The sequence below is a fragment of the Drosophila kikkawai genome, chromosome 2L, assembly GCF_030179895.1.
Source record: "Drosophila kikkawai strain 14028-0561.14 chromosome 2L, DkikHiC1v2, whole genome shotgun sequence".
Lineage (NCBI taxonomy): Eukaryota > Metazoa > Arthropoda > Insecta > Diptera > Drosophilidae > Drosophila > Drosophila kikkawai.
This window is the reverse complement of record NC_091728.1, coordinates 22,521,313-22,538,618: the sequence shown is the minus strand read 5'-3', so window position 1 is coordinate 22,538,618 and position 17,306 is coordinate 22,521,313. Positions and strand designations below refer to the sequence as shown.

The window sequence follows — 17,306 nt, the reverse complement described above, 5'->3', positions numbered from 1 at the left end:
ACTTCTGCTTCTAAAAACTAATTCCTTTATAATATATCTTTCTGCTGTGATAAGCCATATGTAAATAGAATTGATTTTCCTCAAAATTAGAAATTCCTCCATTTGCAAAACTGGTATCAAACCCAATTTTCCAAGATCATAGAGCCAACGCTATAAGATGTTGCAGCCCTGGCGAATTTCTATCATAAATTCTTGTGCCAGCGATAGGTGGCAGCCCCATCGCGATCAACCATCTGTTGCCGCTATCAGCTCGCATACACAACTCGATACTGACGTAACATCGGCCAGGTAAATTCCAGTCAGTTACTCCCGTAAAACCGCCCGCAAAATGATCCGGTTGAATGCGCTGCTAAGGAGCTCCCTGTCCTCCAATGTGCTGCGCAGCCAAGTGCGACTCCTTCACGTAGGCGAGGCGAACATTCTGCCCAGCGAGGTGGACAAACAGTCTGCCGAGTACAAGGTATAAGATACGCACTTAATCCTCAACGATTGCTAAAGTAGAAAATCGTTCGCCCAGGAAAATGCCAGAGAGATGGGAAAGCTGATCGAGGAGCTGCGCAGCTATACCAGCCAGGTGCTGACTGGTGGCGGTCAGAAGGCGATCGAGCGGCACACCTCACGGGGCAAACTCCTGGCCAGGGATCGCATCAATCTGCTGCTGGACAGGGGATCATCTTTTCTTGAGCTGAGCGCTCTGGCAGGGCACGAGTTGTACGGCGAGGAGGTGGTCAATTCTGGCGGAATTGTTACCGGAGTGGGACGAGTTTGCGGGTAAGTTTCATATTTCGTAAATGTATCTTTACCCAAAGTATTTATACTAAGAACAGTTATGGTAAAGTATATTTTTGAGCTGCATATTTTGATAATCTACGGTTAACCATATTTTCAGTACGGAATGCGTGGTAGTCGCCAACGATGCCACAGTTAAGGGCGGAAGCTATTATCCCATTACGGTGAAGAAGCATCTTCGTGCCCAGGAGATCGCTCTCGAAAACCGCTTGCCCTGCATTTACCTGGTGGATTCGGGTGGTGCCAATCTTCCTCGCCAGGCAGAAGTCTTTCCGGACAAACTGCACTTTGGGCGTATATTCTATAACCAGGCCACCATGTCGGCCCAAGGAATTCCACAGATCGCCGTGGTCATGGGCAGCTGCACGGCCGGAGGAGCCTATGTGCCAGCCATGGCCGATGAGAGCGTGATAGTGAAGAAGCAGGGAACCATTTTCTTGGCTGGCCCGCCGCTGGTAAAGGCAGCCACCGGAGAGGAGGTGTCCGCGGAGGACCTTGGCGGAGCGGATCTGCACTGCAAAACCTCAGGCGTGACGGATCATTATGCCGTCGATGACGAGCACGCCTTGTACCTTGCCCGCCAGATTGTGAGCAACTTAAATTTGCCCAGCACCAACGCCTACAATGACCAACTGGTGCACTCCAGTCAATCGAACTTCCGCGATGCTAGTCCGCCACTGGCTGTGGAAGAACCGCGCTACGATCCTCGTGAGCTGTACGGCATTGTGGGCCCCAATCTGACCAAGAGCTTCGATGTGCGCGAGGTGATTGCCCGCATTGTCGATGGAAGTCGCTTTACGGAGTTCAAGAAGCTGTATGGGGAGACGTTGGTCTGTGGCTTTGCAAAGCTCTATGGCCACACCGTGGGAATAGTCGGAAACAACGGAGTTCTCTTCTCTGAGAGCGCCCTCAAGGGAGCCCACTTTATTCAGCTGTGTGCACAGCGAAAGATTCCCCTGGTCTTCCTGCAAAACATTACGGGTAAGTTAACGTAAAACATTACTACGATACAGTCTAACTTACATTGTATCTTCCCAATCAGGATTCATGGTTGGACGCGATGCCGAGGCCAATGGAATCGCCAAAAACGGTGCCAAGATGGTTACTGCAGTGGCCTGTGCAAATGTGCCGAAATTCACCGTTATTATTGGGGGATCCTACGGCGCCGGCAATTACGGAATGTGTGGACGGGCCTACTCGCCGCGATTCTTGTATATGTGGCCAAACTCGCGCATCTCTGTTATGGGCGGTGTCCAGGCAGCCAATGTTCTCGCCCAGATCACGCAGGATCAGCGAAAGCGAGCGGGCAAGGAGTTCAGTGAGGCGGAGGCTCAGAAGCTGAAGGCCCCCATCGTAGAGATGTTTGAGGCGGAAGGCTCACCGTATTACAGCACGGCTCGCCTTTGGGACGATGGCATTATTGATCCTGCCAACACACGCCAGGTCCTAGGACTGAGCCTGAAAGCAGCCCTCAACAACGGCGGACAGGACACCAAGTTTGGAGTTTTCCGCATGTAAATCTGATTTTCATGACGTGCCAAACGAACTCGGGGAGCAGGTGCATTTACAGGCATTTAATGCCAGCCTTTATGTCGAAACTGTTGCATTTATTAGTTTTAAGTAAAATGTTATTTGAATAATATTCAACTGAGTGTAAAGTAATTATATTACCACGTGAAGCATTAATCGTAGTTTTTTCCAAATTTAATTTCGCTGTGGGGGTATGATTATATCGGTGCAAGAAGGGACACTTTTCAAAAATTTGTTGTGGCGAAACGGCTAAAGTTAGCTTTTTCAATTAAATACCATATAATAACACAAGAGGTAAAACATTTTGTGTTAATTATTCAGAAATATAGAGTAATAGCTATAGGAATAATTGGGAATCTCCCGTGCTCCTTAAAAAAAAGTTGGTTTGCGGTGCACATCCCAACCACAGAATCATGCAATATCAACAAATATATTGCATTCGTTAAAGGATAACTGTCCTGAGGTTCTCACGTAACGTTTTTTTTTTTTTAATTTTTATAGATTTTTTTAAATCAAAATCGGAAGTCAAAATCTCGCTTTTTGACGAAACGTTTTGAAATTTTACACATAAATTCTTAAACCTATTTTAATTTTTAAATGTATTATATTTTTTATTTAAAATAAGTAAAATATTGAGAGTAAAAGTAAAATATTGAGTTACTTTTTTAAATAAAATATATAATAAATTTAAAAATTAAAAAAAGTGAGAACTGGTAGATTTTTTAAAGAACTTTTCAAGATTTATACGTTTTGATTCGCTTACATTGAACACCAAACGACCTTCGCATAACTTCGTCAATTTTGCCATGATCGATTAGAAAATGTAACAAAATATTCTTAAGATATTGCCCATTCATAATAAAAAATAACAAATAAATTCAAACTAAATTAAATACCTTAAAAATTGGGAAAATTAGTTTTTGGTCTCCGAGACTATTCGCTAATCAGCTTTGAAATTAACAGAAAAGCTTTTGAAAAAAGTGTGAGGAAAAAGAAGCAAAACCCTTTAAAAACTAGTTAAACTTCTAAAAAATAGCATTTTACCAAATATTTTATGTTTTTGCAGTTTCAAAAAGTTAGATCTATAAATAAATTTTGAAATTTATATAGTGGCGTAAAAAAACATCGAGTGTTGTACATACACAGGTAAGCTTTTTGAGCGAAATATCGCTCCTCACTTCGCTCATATATCATTCACACTGACATCGACCTTAGCTTCTATTAATAAAAACTACTTTTAATGGTTTTCTAACATTTATTAATTGCAACACTGTAGCTGAGACCGCTGTAGGAATTGAACATGGGACTGAGAATAGATTAACCAGATCAACGGATGAGGGTGCATAGATTTGATGCTTAAAGTTCTTTGAACTTAATACGATTCGTTACACAATTTAGGTAGTTAACATGATTTGTGATTGTGCAGGTCGCTCTAGACTCTAGAAGGTAATGGGGGTGGGTAAATACTAATGCATATTGATTTACGTAGTCAGTTGTGGGTTTTTGTTAACGCTGCTAAACAATCACTTGACAAACATGAACATTGGCTCACTTAAATGTATTCATTAAACTAATTTAAAGTTAGGTTTAATTGTAGATTTCCTTTTAATAAGCGTTTCGAAAAAGTTGTACTACAAAATATGCTCATTCAGCGCGCTCGCCCTCGTTATGAGATTTACTTGATCTTGATTTTGTGCAGCTTCAGCTTGAAGCCCAAGACCTCGCTAAGCACGCCCGAGAGGGCCGAAAGTATGACTACCTTGATGGTTGTGAATAGATATGGGTTGGCGCTGAGGCCAGAGATCTTAAATGGCGTTTCGAGCTCCTTCAGCAGATCGGCCGCCAGCTTGAGCACACTGTTGGACACCATCAGCTCCTCCTTCTTCTTGGGCTTCTGTTCGATCTGCAGATACAGGTTGATCTGTTCGGTGATCAGTACGGACACGCTGCGGTATTTGTGCTGGATCTTCTGGCCCAGTGTCATGAAGCGTAACAGGTAGATTCCGATGGTGATCGACCAGATGAGCGCCTCCAAAGTCAGGTGCGTGTGGAGGTGCACAGAGTCCTTTAGCCACTCAACGCTGAGGAAGGCCAGCAGCAGCAGAGTGACTATGAAAGCAGCGGACACGATTATATCCACTGACCTCTGCGGACCACGTTTCTACAGAAGACCATAAAAAGTTTTATTGTTTAAAGAACTAATATTTTTTGTAAACCTACAATTTAATTTGTAATAGAGCCAAAATTAAATCGATTTTCAGTGAATCGATCAAATAAATTTTAAAAAATAAATCGATTATTCTTTTACACATTTTTTCTATCGATATTTGTATTTAATAAAAATCGAAAATATGAAATATTATGAAATAATATGAAAAAAAAAGGCTCTAAAAAGAACACAAATTATAATTAAATCTGATACATTAAAACTTTTCCACGAGTACACAAACGCATTGAACTTTTTCAATTCTATCGATTTTAAAAATTGGAATCGATTTATCTTATAATTGACAAAAAATCTAATAATCGATTATAGAATCGATTTTATTTTTAACTTTAATTTGTATATATTAAAAATTACGGTATTCTCTATGATATGCGCCATAAAGCTGGAAATAAATCGATTTTTAGTGAATCGATTTTTTCTCAAAAAATCGACAAGTAAATCGATTATAATCGAAGACGGAAATAATATAATTATATATTGATAAACATCATAGATTTATAATTCTAAGGTTCTTTACATTTTATCTATCTTTTTGGTGTACTTCACCTCTTATACGACATCGGAAATATAAAATTTTTTAAAATTAAATAACATTGACCTAATCGTTGGACATTTTAATCAAGAATACCAAATTCAGGAATATAGTGATTCCTAAACGAGCGCATTTTACAATTAAAAATAATAAATAAAAAAATGTCAACTACATATGTAAACTCGTGGAAAAGTTAAGTACACTTAACTATTCCACTTTAATGCATTCATAATAATTTTCTAATTTCTAAAAAACCTCACTACTACCATGTTTGCTCACCTTTAAATATGATCGCACGCTTAGCCAGGTCTTGATGTTGCGCACCTTGTTCAGCCGAAAATGCGGAAGATTCGACTTACGTGCCCGCCGTGAAGATGTCAAATGGGAAAAGAGTTTGGCGTACAGGAATCTCTGCTTAAAGGTTCGTTCAGCCACGGCGAATATGGTAAACAGGATGAGGGTCAGGCAAAGCCGTTGGATAAAGCCCAGAGCCAGGACGGTGCGCTCCCACTGAGCCTCGCCGAAGGCAAAGCTCAAGAGGTTGAACAGCGACGCCGATGACTTCTCCCAAAGCAGTTGCGGCATATACAAGTAGCTAATTTCGCTGGCCTTCTCCGCATCACTCCCGAGGGTAATCTGCAAATCATGATCAGAATGAAAATGAGGCACAATTCGGCGATGAGTCCTACCTCGCACAGGCGGCAGAAGATTGGGATCAGGGTGAGCAGAAAGGAGAACACCACTCCTATGTAGATGTAATCGTTGGTCTCTCCCATCGAGTCCACGCGCTCAATGATGCAGGAGGCTATTTCCAGAACGGACAGCTGGGCCTTCTTCGCGTCGCGCTGATCCCAGATGGTGCAGCTAACTGGAAAAAGTAAATAAAATATTCATGTCCTCGGATAGCTACAACTTGAACTTGGCACTCACTGCGGTCAAGGCTGCTGTGGGGATTCAAAATGGTTGTTGGCGTTATGTCCAGCTCGCCAGGATCCTCATCGCTACACGCCGCATGCTTAAAGCCGCCGTCTGAGTGGTCCAGGTCGGAGGTGTAACTGCAATCTTCACTGTTGGTGGTCACACCCAGCCAGTCTGTGGCCGAGGTGGTGCACTCCTGATTGCAGGTCGAAGCCGGGCTAGAAATGATGTCCGCTTCGTCGCACTCGTCTGACTCGGCACAACTGGTGGTGGACTCATTGCCTCGCGACTGTGCCAGCTTTTCCGCTGGAGGAGCGCTATTATTGTTGGAGCTGTTGTTCGCGGTGTTTAAGCGCAGGCGGAGTTGGCTGCTTTGGACAGGAACTGGTGGAGCCACCGCACTGGCTGCCACATTGGGCAAGGGCGAGTGGTTGTTGTCCTCGCCACTGGAACTTTTTCCGTTTAAGCTCTCGAAGCCATCGTCCTCGCCAATGTTGCGACGCGTCTGATAGGAGGGCTTGAGAGCCCGAATTTGCTCATCGACAATGGCCTCAATCTGGTCTTCTTCCCTGCCAGACTGGCTCGAGGACGGCTGATCGGATCGCTCGTAGGTGGCGTATATCTGGATAGGAGTATGCCAGTTGACGTTCCGCTTTTTGGGGCTTTCGGGAGTCGCGGCGGAGGCAGCGGCGGCGTTGGGTCCAACCGTCTGCCTACTGAGATCAAAGCCCTTCGGTTCCCCGTCTGCGGATGGTGTAGCCTGCGGCCGATGGTGTGAGCTGATGGCGGTGGTGGTGATATAGGTTTCCTCGCTGCTGTTCCGCTTGACGACGACGGGACGCGGCGGGGTGGCTGCCAAGATGGGGTCTGGTTGGACAACGCAACTCGCAATTGTTGTTGGCGTCTGAATGACCGGTCTGGAAAGCACCTCAAGACCACTACTGCTTGCGTTACGTCTGGCTGGTATTGAGATGTTGCTGCTGTTGGGCTCGGCATCCGGCTGCCGAGTTCTGTGAGTGGGTTAATGTAAGGAAAAATTTCCATTAATTATATTCCAACCGAACTCACCGACTCACAAACTTCTTGCGCCGCCTTAACCGATGCTCCCGTACCGTGGCTTTGTCACCAATGCTACTGGTCATGGAAAATCGTCGGAGCTTGTTCTTTCCGCCGGTTCCGCCAGTCGCCGTGTTGGTGGCCACAATTTGCGAGTGGATCAGGCTGATCAGCAGACTTAGAGCGCAGGGGATGAGCAGGGCGCTCAAAAGGTCGGCATGCTCCTCCTGTTTGTCGGCATCATCGCCCGCTGTTCCGGCCTGGAGGAGAGTGCCATTCAAGGGCTTGTCGTAGAGCAGCGGTTCAGTGGGGCTGTTGCTGTGCAGGACGTAGATGGCCCAGTTGACCAGCTGGGTGAGGTAGAGGACCAGGATGAAGCCAAAGGCGTTGGGCGAGGTCTGTTTGACCCACCATTGGGCGTAAAGGGGCAGCAGCACATACCGTAGAATGGCCAGGCGGATCACGGTAAGCAGCGATTGCTTGGGCTTGGCCTTGGGAAAGGTGGAACCTGTAATTATGCATTGAGTAATCAAGTTTTTTGTTGAATCGACTCATGGACCTACCGCGCACCAAGTCAACATCGATCAGCTCCGTTTTCAGCTTTGTGTTCTTCAAATTGACATTATTGAAGCCATCCAAGATCCTCTGCTCAACGGTCTTCTCCCATTCTTGCTTGTCATAGGTGCCGATTTTCTTTTGGTACCTGGTACGCAGCCGGGAATTAGATAATTCCGATAACAATAAAATAAAAGTGCCTTCTTACCATGCAACAATTTCATCCAATTTCATAGTAATAATCACATAAAAGTCGAATCGCCGTGCAGCACCCTGCGAACGAACAAAGAGAACATCAATTAGGTTCTTTATACAGCTGGGTGCGCGCAATCGCTTCTAATTTACAATGGTCTGTGTTTTGGGCGTGATAATAGCGCTGGCGTCGGCGGTTACCCGGATATAACTGGGAAATCACACCCGTCCGAGGCCTTCTTAAGTACCCGCCGGGTGTATTCCAAAAGCTGCGCCGGGGCATTTGGTGCCCCACTTGCTACTGGGAATACTGCTGGCAAACAGCTGCTCTGCATAACGGGTTTTTTCCAGTTTATCGGATACCAGCTGACGGTCGACTTTCACCTTCGCCTTGCTGCACCCCACCTCCGCCACGACCAGCGATAGGCATCGATAAGAGATTGCCAGGCGAAGAATGTCAGGTGGTTCATTGCCTGCCCGCGCCGCACTTTCAAATCTTGCGAATTGTTTGGATTGCAGCAAACATAACAGAACAAGACGGAAACCGAACAGCTGTTCCACGGGCGGCACTGATGTTTGTACACACACAAGCGGAAACAGGGCACAGGTATACACACACACAAGCACAGTGATTGATCGGGTGCGGGGCGCTCAAGGGTTCAAGGTGAACCAAAATCAGCAGAGAGGGCTGTTTTCATTCATCTATACGGCGCGCGGTTGATTTACCTTGAATCAAAACGCAACCGCTATCGATTTTCATACGCACTGGGCGCTAGAGCTACTTCTGTTATCACTCGTGGCTCCTGGTCACATCAACGTCTCAATAATGGTTTCACTTAAATTTTGGATGCACTACAGACGCTGCTGGAGCGTTTTGCACTTGCATTTGGGGCCGAAAAGATGTGGTGCGCAGCGGAACGTTTGCTTGTTTCCCTATCAAAAAGTGGTTAGTGTGGGTGCCAGCGTTGCCAGTTTAGCAATTTCCCCGCTAGGTCTGGCGGTTTTCAAAAGCACAAGGCACATAGCTATTTTCCAACAAAATTTGCCTTATTTTAGCTTCTTAAAAAATCGAATTTTTAAGCTCTTGTTTAATTAAATTATGTTTACCAGAGCTTGCAAATAACTGTCGACGGGGTTTTTCCTGTGCTCTCGTTGCGAGTAAAACCGAAAAAGATCATACTCTCTCCCTCTCGCTCAGAGCAAGGGAGTTTTGCTGTCTTGATTTCGGTTTTTTGTTGAACGCTTTTCGTTGAACTCTTTTTACTTCGGCCTTTCAATGAGCCGTGCGTAAAGAGCGGGACGAGAAACGTTCGCACACAGAGAGCCAGCCAAAGACCAAGGGACCGAACAGCTCAGCGCGAACGGTCTTCACCTTTGTTTGTTTTTTTTTTTTTTATTTATTTATTTTTGTGAACAAGTGTCCATATAACAAAATGCTATTAAAAATAAAAGAAAAGTTTTAGACAATGTTGTTTTTAAATCGCAACTAAACGTTTAAGGATTTGCTTGCCTATGCGTGTGAATGTATTCCAATACATACGCAAAAGACTTTTGTTCACTGACCACGGTTCATGGGACAACCGAAACAAAGCAGAATAGAAAAAAACGAGTTCGCTCTGAACGCGCGCGAGCTCATTCCAAGAACTCATGAACGGGTGCTCTCTGAGTCTTTTCGTAAAGAGTGAGAGAGAGACAGATATATGCAGACAACTAGAAACGGTCGACAGTTTTTTGCAAGCTCTGATGTTTACCCATTAAACATGTACCCAATTTTGACTGCGTCACAAAAATTCAAAATAAAATTTATTGAAATTTGGTTAGTTATTCAAAATTTGTTCTTCAAAATGTATTTTCAAAATGTGTTCCCCAATAATAGACCCAAAGGTCTAATCCCCTCAAACCCAGTGAAAATCAGTAGTAAATTTCCTATGGCAGCTGTAAGATATAGGCGGCCGATCCGGCCCGTTCCGACATAATTTTGAAAGAACACTTACATGCACATCCTCGTCGCCAATGTCTCCTGGTACTATTGGTGGCTTGGGTTGTTCCTCCTGCTCTTGCTCCTCCATTTCCGCGTCTTCTTCTTGGATCACGGCGTTGAAGAGCTCTTCTTCCGTTAGATGCTCCATGCTCCTGTTTCCTAAATAAAACGTGGTTGTACGGGGATCGTTCGCTTAAGCTTTTTTCGAGGAAGCACCGCATCCAAGATGGCGTGTTTGGATACGGCGCGTCAGAAAGGGCGCAGTAAATCTGACGACGAAAACTCACCTCTTCGACGAGATCGGCAAACAACTTGGGCCGGGTTTTCCAAAGATCCTTTTATGTCGCAGCCCGATTTCTGGAGATTGGCAAAAGTTTACGTCTTCACTCTTCTGACACTCTTCTTCAAGGCAGTGTTGTGAAGGGCAAATTCGGGTTTTCCCCTAAAAAATCTAGGTAACCGATGATTCGCCGGAAACTCGCGATTTCGACCCATATCGGTATAATTCGCGATCAGCCATAGATAGCTGAGTTTTCGAAAATGCGCGCTGCAAAAACCGCCGCTCGGCGAGGCTGCCACCTTGCCGCCAGAAACGGCTCTAAAACTGTTTGTTTTTGCCAGCACTGCTCCGTGTCCCGCCAGAAAGTGCTTGCTGCTGTTGGCGCTCTGTCAGAGATCTGGCAACGTAGGAAAGCCAAATTTGCATCTGGCAACACTGCACCTCGGCCGACCAACGTTGCCAGAGTGTCTGTGAACGACCGTCCAAAAGTACCAGACTTTTCGTTGATAAGGTAATTTTACATACATTTGACATTCTACATTTTACTTTTACGCTTAATTTTACTAAATATTAAATTTATAAATACTAATTATAAATACAAACTAAATAATAATAAAAAATGCAATTCAATTCAAATTAAAGAAAATTAAAGTTGATTTTTAAAAATTAAATTTACACACAATTGATTAATAAAATCTTTTTTATATTAGTACTCAATAATTCTGCGTCTGGGTGACCAGAGGTTTTAGTATCGGGTGTGGTTTGAATATCGGATGTGGATTTTTTAGGAAATGTTCATCATTTCTTTTTGAGATTTTTTAGTTTCATCTGGCATGTCCATTCATGTTTCATCTCGTCGAAGGCGGTTGTGTGCGGAGCGGAGTTTTGGTTTTCCGCTGGTTTTTCGTAAAAAACAAAAACAATAACAAATCACCAGTATGTCTCGTTAAAATAAGTAATCCACAAAATTAAAAATCAAGAAAGTTCAAGTGCTCTCAGAAGTGTAAAAAGCTAAATTTATTAAAATAAGAAAGAAGTGGATGAAAAGGAACGGAAAACGAACGAACAGTCGGTTGCGGAGCGGAAAAAAAAACAGCAGTAACAACAACAAAAACGGCGGCGGGGCGATTAAACAAAACGCCGCCAAAACACACACAGCAAAAGAAAAAAATATTGTTATTATTATCTGTGAAATAAAAAGAAGGCAAGTTCCCCTCTTTCTCTCTCCCTCGCTTCAATACCCCCCTCGCGTCTGTGTGTGAGCGCCTATGTGCAGCGGTCTATCTGTGTGTATGTGTGTGCGGGCGCGAGTGCGTTTGTGTGTGGAAATGCATTAATTACACCAATACCAAGGCAGATGCAGCAGCAACGGCTACAACAAAATAGTTAATATAAAAATACACAAAATAAAATACAATAAAAAAAGGAAAAAATACAAACAAAAACATAAAAACAAAGGCAGCCAACAAAAATGATAAAAATTTAATTTTTTTATTGTTTCCAATTGATTTTTGTGATGCTTTTCCTGCCGAATGAAATTCGAAAAGGGATTAGGCAACCAAAAAATCACAACAGCAACATAAACAACCACTACTAAATTTTCCAATAAATCAAAATCGGTAAACTTTTTGGACTCGGGTCGGTTTTAAATCGGTTTTTTCGAACCACAGAACTTGGAACGCGACGCGTCGTTTATCTGGCTTATTTTTTGAAGATTTTCGAAAAAGAAAAGCCATCGAAAATGCGAAACTTTCGAATACAGTCCAATACGGTTTTTAATTAAATTAAAGAAAGCCAGCGAAGAAAGGATCCGCGACGATCATCGGTCTGGAAAAACATCTTCAAATGGTGTAAGTATTTTTTACAACAGTTAAAAAAAAAAAAACTCCAGAAAATAAGGGAATTTTCCAGAGGCAGGCAGGGAAACTATGAGAAAATTAGATTGATCATTTGATTTCTAGAAAAAGAAAGCTTATGGGAAATATGAAACATTTTTATCAATTTCGTTTTTTTATTTTTATTCAAAGAGCAATTTTCAAGTGTTTATTTTTAACGTTTTTTTCTAAAAGAAGAAATGTCTTTAAAAAATAATTAACTAAATTTGTTGAATTTTGTAAATACATTTAAAATATAATAATATATTAATTTGCTTTATTTAAACCAATTTCTAAAAAAATACCCAAACCCAAATTTTTTAAACTGCTTAATTGCTTAAAAGCTACATTTAATTTGTAACGCATAACATTCTCTAGAAACTACCACGATATTTAAAATCACTATCGCTAACTTTTTTAAAATTAATCAAAACCTAAATGGTTTTTTATTTTGGCATTAAAATATTTTGCCAAGTTGTCAAGATTTATTTCTTTATAAACGATTTTATTGCAAATACTTGTAAAAATGCGAAACCCTATATCTACGTCGTTTTTTAGTAATCGAATGCCTATGCAAATGGATCGATTTTCTTCGATTTTCCAGTTGGTCTTCTTCGAATTGGCACCATCATTAACAGCAGCTTAGACTGGTTCTACTTATTAGGTATAGATTTGGATTCAGGGAAAGATCAGTACTATCAGTTCGGAGTAATAAGCAACGCAATATAAAGTAACACATGTGTTTTCCACATTTCTTTGCAGCTCACAACGCAAATGGTAAGAAAGGAAAGCTGGTAACAATCAACTAAACTGAAAAAATATGTAACATAACAAAAAAATACCATGAAAAAGTGATTAAACCAAAATGTTTAAAATGTGAATAATTTTTTAAAACATAACAATCACATAAAATTACCTAAGATGCCAATAATTTAACAACTAAAGTGTTAATAAATAAATTAAAAAAAAAATGTTTTGTTAACCAAAGAAAAATTGAAAACATTCAAAAACTAGTGTTGACTACAATTTAAATGAAAGGAATCTCAAATCGGACTTAAAAAACGTTTTAGATAAAGATTTTCTGGGATTCAAATTCGTGTTAGCTATGTATAGTGTTTGAACAAAGTTCAACTTATATCTTTCAAAAATCCAACAACTTTTCAAAACAATTATTTTATTACATTTCCCTACAAAAATAAAATTTGTCCTAAATGCAAATCTAACAAAACTCAGTTTAAAAACTTGCTTAAAAATCGTGTAATTTACACGAAGAATTCTTTGCTTGCTGGGAAGAATTCTTCCATTTCTTCTTACTCGTCTTCTGCTAGCGATCGACAGCAATTGGCAGTACTGCGCGTACAAAGAAAATGGCACAAAAAAAAACTGAGAAGAAGCAGACCCGAAAGCAGTGACGCCGACCGCGGCAGCGACGCCTCTGCCGACAGCGGGCAGCAATTAACTCGAAAGCAAAGAATTTCATCAGAAATTCAAACACACACACACAGCCACACGCACACATCCGCAGTCTGGTATACGAATACAACGAAACGGATGACGTGCAACGGGCTGAAAATAACGAACGACAGCGACGCCGACTGAGGCAGCGAAGAGAGACGTTGGAAATTTGTAGCGAAAAATCCAGGCTGACAGCTCCCCCAACGTACGAAAAAGTAACATGGCGACTATATATAAACCCTGAATATACATGGCTCCCGCTGTCCATGTGTGTGTGTGTGAGCTCCACAAACTACAAAAACGAACAACGCAAAATAAACGGCAAGCAGAGCGAAAGAGAACGCGAGCCAGTTGCTGCATGAGTTCGAGCGGGACAACCGATGAGCGACGAAGAGTGGTGGAGAGAAATTGTCGTGTCGCTTTGAAAAATCGATACAGCTGCTGCTGCTCGAGCGAGTGGGACAGAGCGATGCAGTAAAATTGCTTTTTTCTTACTTAACCCGTTTGGTGTGCGTGCGCACATACTGAGAGTGTGTGTGTATGGAGCTTGCTTGGGGAGAGAAAAACTACAAAGTTGGCGCGGCATGTGGTGGCATCCATCCATCTCCCCCTCTCACTCTTTCTGGCTAATGCGGTCGAGTTGGGCTGCTTCTTCTTGCTGCCTATGCATGTATTCGTGTTGGTGTGTGGTCACGTAGCTACAAAAACAAAAATACATACTAAATACATACGAAAACTGGTTTTCTTTTTTCTTGCTGCTGCTGGCAATATTCATGAATTCTAGTTAAAAACGCCTGACTTTAATGGGGTTTTTCGCCCCTAAATAGAAGAAAAACTGAAAAATAAATGCCTTTTAGGGCTTTTCAAGTTATTTGTTACTTCAGATTTTTCAAAATGGCGAACTCAGAGACAAAAACGCAACGCACACGAGAAAATTTCATTTGCAGCGCAAAATTGCAAAGATTATTGCTCAAAAGTTAATCGTATTTCGCTACGGCAGCGACTGGGTGGTGGAAATTGTGCGAATTTCGCCCGTGCCTCCCTCTCTTTTGCAAGTGTCTGTCTTGTTTCCAATTCCCAGCTTTTCAGCTATTCCCGTTTCTTTTTTGCTGTGAGCCGCCACCAGTTCTACAAAGCGACTGAAAATCGCTCAGCTCCGCGGCCCCAACAAAACAGCTCTTCTGGCGCGAGCAGCGCCGCCGGCAGCGGGTGAAACTTTCGCGCGATCGGATGGGGCCACGGCCCCCGTGCGTTAGAGCAGTACCACCAGCCTGTGCGCAGGCACTGTTTGTACAGCAGCACACAGAGAGAAAATGTATGGGTGATTTCCTGCTGCGCCCCCAAAAAAGAAAATACGTAGGAGATTTAGACACGACGAGGCAGAGTAGAAAACAGAGGGGCTACAAAACTACACACGATTTATGGAAGAACGTGCAACAACAAAGCCAAAGTTGCTGCTGCTGCTGCTAGCACCCCATACAAACTACATAACCATTTATAAATATACACACAGCCGCACAGTAGAGATACTCGTTTTCCATGTACCAGCGAAAAAAGTACCAGCTATAAATTCTTTATGTACACTCTGTACATAGCACTCACACTCATACAACGCCCATGTGCCATGTATTTTGTGCGCTGAAGCAGCAACAACGGCTGGCTATCTCGCTCTGACAACCACGTCAGACGGCTGGCTGGCAGGCAGCAGCGCAGCGGCAGTGCAAACGTCAATTATAAGCAAACACACTGGGCAACGTTGCCGATTTTCAGCTCAGGCGCACGGGAGGCGAGCGGCATGGAGTCAGAGCTCAGCGCGGTTGCCGCACTTCAGCTGTTGTGAGTGTTTGTGTGCGTGTGTTGTTCTTGTAGTTTCCATGCTGCTTTAATGCATGGAATTTTAACATGCTGTACCTCCAGTCCAGTCCAGTAGTCCCCTGCCCCATCCCCTCTTTTCCCCTTCCCACTTCTTCCAGGGGGTGGAAAGGCAGCGCGAGCAGCGAGCAGTGGGCAGTGGCAGCGGGCGAGCTGAACGGGGATTATAATAACGTGCTGTCGACGTCGCTGCTCGCATTTTCCACCTTCTCGCATTGTATTTGTTGTTGCTGTTGGCAGCGGGGAGGAAATGGCCCTATACAAGATAAAATATCTTTGTATCTGTATCTGCAGCTTAAATTGGCGAGCCTGAAGATAGATCTCTCAATAAATTTAAATTGAAAAAAATTAAATCTAGTTGAATTAAATGAGAAAACATATTTTTAGTTGCTAAATTAAGGCAAATTGGCATAAGTGACAACAACAAAAAGCACACTCGAATCAAGAGGAGAAATCAAGCAAAAAGTGTAAATAAAAGTGCAAAATCGCAAAAGGAGAAAAAGTAAAGTTATCGTTAAATTGAAATTAATAAAAGAAAATCCCATTGTTCCAATAAAATACCCACAAATAGTGTAAAATGTGAAAATAGTGATAGTGCCAGAAAAAGCTATACAAAATCTTGGCTAAATCGGAAATATCTAAATCAAAAATCTAATTGAAATATAATTTTTCCTTTCCTCATTTTCTTCCCAAAAATCTAGTTCAAGAAGTGAAGCAAATAAAGCAGAAGAAATCTGAAAAATATAGTTTAAAAAAAGTATCTGCTTAAAATATCCAAAACAAAGCCAACTATCCAAAATATATATAATTAAATATATATATAAATATATATAATGTGCGTAATGTTTAATAAAAAGAAGAAGGGGGCCCCACCCTCCTACAGGCGCTAAGTAAAATACGTGGCATTCGATCGCGATCGCGCAATGCTAATCCTAAATCGATGTGGATTCTGTGCTGTGAGTGTTCCGTTGTCGAAACATGGTACGCGACAGTAGCCGTAACATTTGTTTTGGAAAATTAGCCGAAACTACGACGACGACGCCGCACCTCCAACAACACCTTCAACATCAGCAGCAACAACAACAATTCGTTGTGGATAGCAGCAGCAACAATATTAACAATAACAACAATAATAATAACAACAACAATATTAATAACAATAATCAGAAATTGAAAAGGTAAGTTTCGAAAGGGATTTCTTTTGAAAGTACTAAAATTTTAATTTTTTACAAAGGTTTTAGTTTAAATTGTATCTTGCATATCTTATTGAGCCTTTTCCGCTGTTCTATAATAATATATAATATTTTATTCTGCTCTTCTCGTTACTATTCCTTTAAAACAAAAGTATTTAACATTTTCTGGCACAGTCTTTCAAGCTTTTTGGGGTATAATCCAATTCGAGTCGAATTTTTGCACCTGTCGACTAGAACTGTCACGTTTCTTATTGTTTTTCAATCAACATGTTTTTTATAAAAAAATTCTAAAATGTATCTTTAATATTCTTCGTTAAGAAAAATATTTATTTTAATGGTCTTCAAAATATTCAGAATTTATAAGCGAATACCTATTGTAGCTGTTTTTGTTTTTAAAATACCATTTTTCTGAGACCCAAGAAAAGATTGTACTCGCATCTGAACAGTAACTCGCAGCTAAGCCAATCCGATGGATGCGTGTGTGGGTGTCTGCCTAAATGCCTTGGTTATCACGATTGCCCATTTCAGAGTTTTAGTTTTGGAGCTACAAAAAACAATAATAAAAATAACAACAACCTCTGAGATGCGACGAGCGAGAGATATTATTTGAATGTAAATGGTACTAGGTATCTTTTAGATGCCAGCGTAGGCTACTTGTATCTGCTGCTGCTGCTGCTACTGCTGCCCACACGAGGCCGTTCTTATCATCAAGTGTGTGGGGATACGAAGCGTGCTTTTCCAGGCAGTCAGCCTGTCAGAGCAGCGACAATCCCTGAGATACAAAGCCTAATAGCTGCCCAAAAGAAACAAAAAAGAATGCGTAACTCTTTTACCTTGACTTGTCGTCGTGTC

The 17,306-nt window shown here is 42.0% G+C and overlaps 3 protein-coding genes across 8 annotated transcripts in view; 2 read left to right on the top strand and 1 right to left on the bottom strand.

Annotated features, from left to right (window-relative positions):
* Window positions 1-78: 78 nt before the first annotated feature.
* Mccc2 (methylcrotonyl-CoA carboxylase subunit 2) lies at window positions 79-2,475 on the top strand. The gene is made up of 4 exons (XM_017161067.2): window positions 79-460; window positions 518-771; window positions 890-1,770; window positions 1,832-2,475. Exons 1-4 carry the CDS (start codon window positions 329-331, stop codon window positions 2,305-2,307), a joined length of 1,743 nt encoding a protein of 580 aa, XP_017016556.1. The 5' UTR covers window positions 79-328; the 3' UTR covers window positions 2,308-2,475.
* Window positions 2,476-3,574: 1,099 nt separating this feature from the next.
* phtf (putative homeodomain transcription factor) lies at window positions 3,575-8,772 on the bottom strand. Of its 2 annotated transcripts, none has more exons than XM_017161061.3 (8): window positions 8,526-8,772; window positions 7,816-7,880; window positions 7,616-7,755; window positions 7,065-7,560; window positions 6,009-7,006; window positions 5,768-5,946; window positions 5,358-5,714; window positions 3,575-4,480 (listed from the first exon to the last, which is right to left on the bottom strand). In XM_017161061.3, the coding sequence occupies exons 2-8, from the start codon at window positions 7,839-7,841 to the stop codon at window positions 3,995-3,997; spliced, it is 2,682 nt and encodes an 893-aa protein (XP_017016550.1). In that variant the 5' UTR covers window positions 7,842-7,880; window positions 8,526-8,772; the 3' UTR covers window positions 3,575-3,994. The 2 variants fall into 2 exon arrangements, with proteins under 2 accessions (XP_017016550.1, XP_017016552.1); XM_017161063.3 differs by lacking the exon at window positions 8,526-8,772 and adding an exon at window positions 7,953-8,422.
* A 2,139-nt stretch (window positions 8,773-10,911) lies between these two features.
* spen (split ends) overlaps window positions 10,912-17,306 on the top strand; it is a 77,970-nt gene continuing 71,575 nt past the window's right edge. For 4 of the 5 annotated variants that reach the window (XM_070283523.1, XM_070283521.1, XM_070283522.1 and 1 more), the window contains exons 1-3: window positions 10,912-11,910; window positions 12,697-12,711; window positions 15,963-16,439. In XM_070283523.1, the coding sequence (XP_070139624.1) occupies window positions 16,240-16,439 (200 nt within the window). In that variant the 5' untranslated portion in view covers window positions 10,912-11,910; window positions 12,697-12,711; window positions 15,963-16,239. Of the gene's footprint in view, window positions 11,911-12,696; window positions 12,712-15,962; window positions 16,440-17,306 lie in introns of those variants that run through there. The other variant, XM_041776013.2, reaches the window with a different exon arrangement.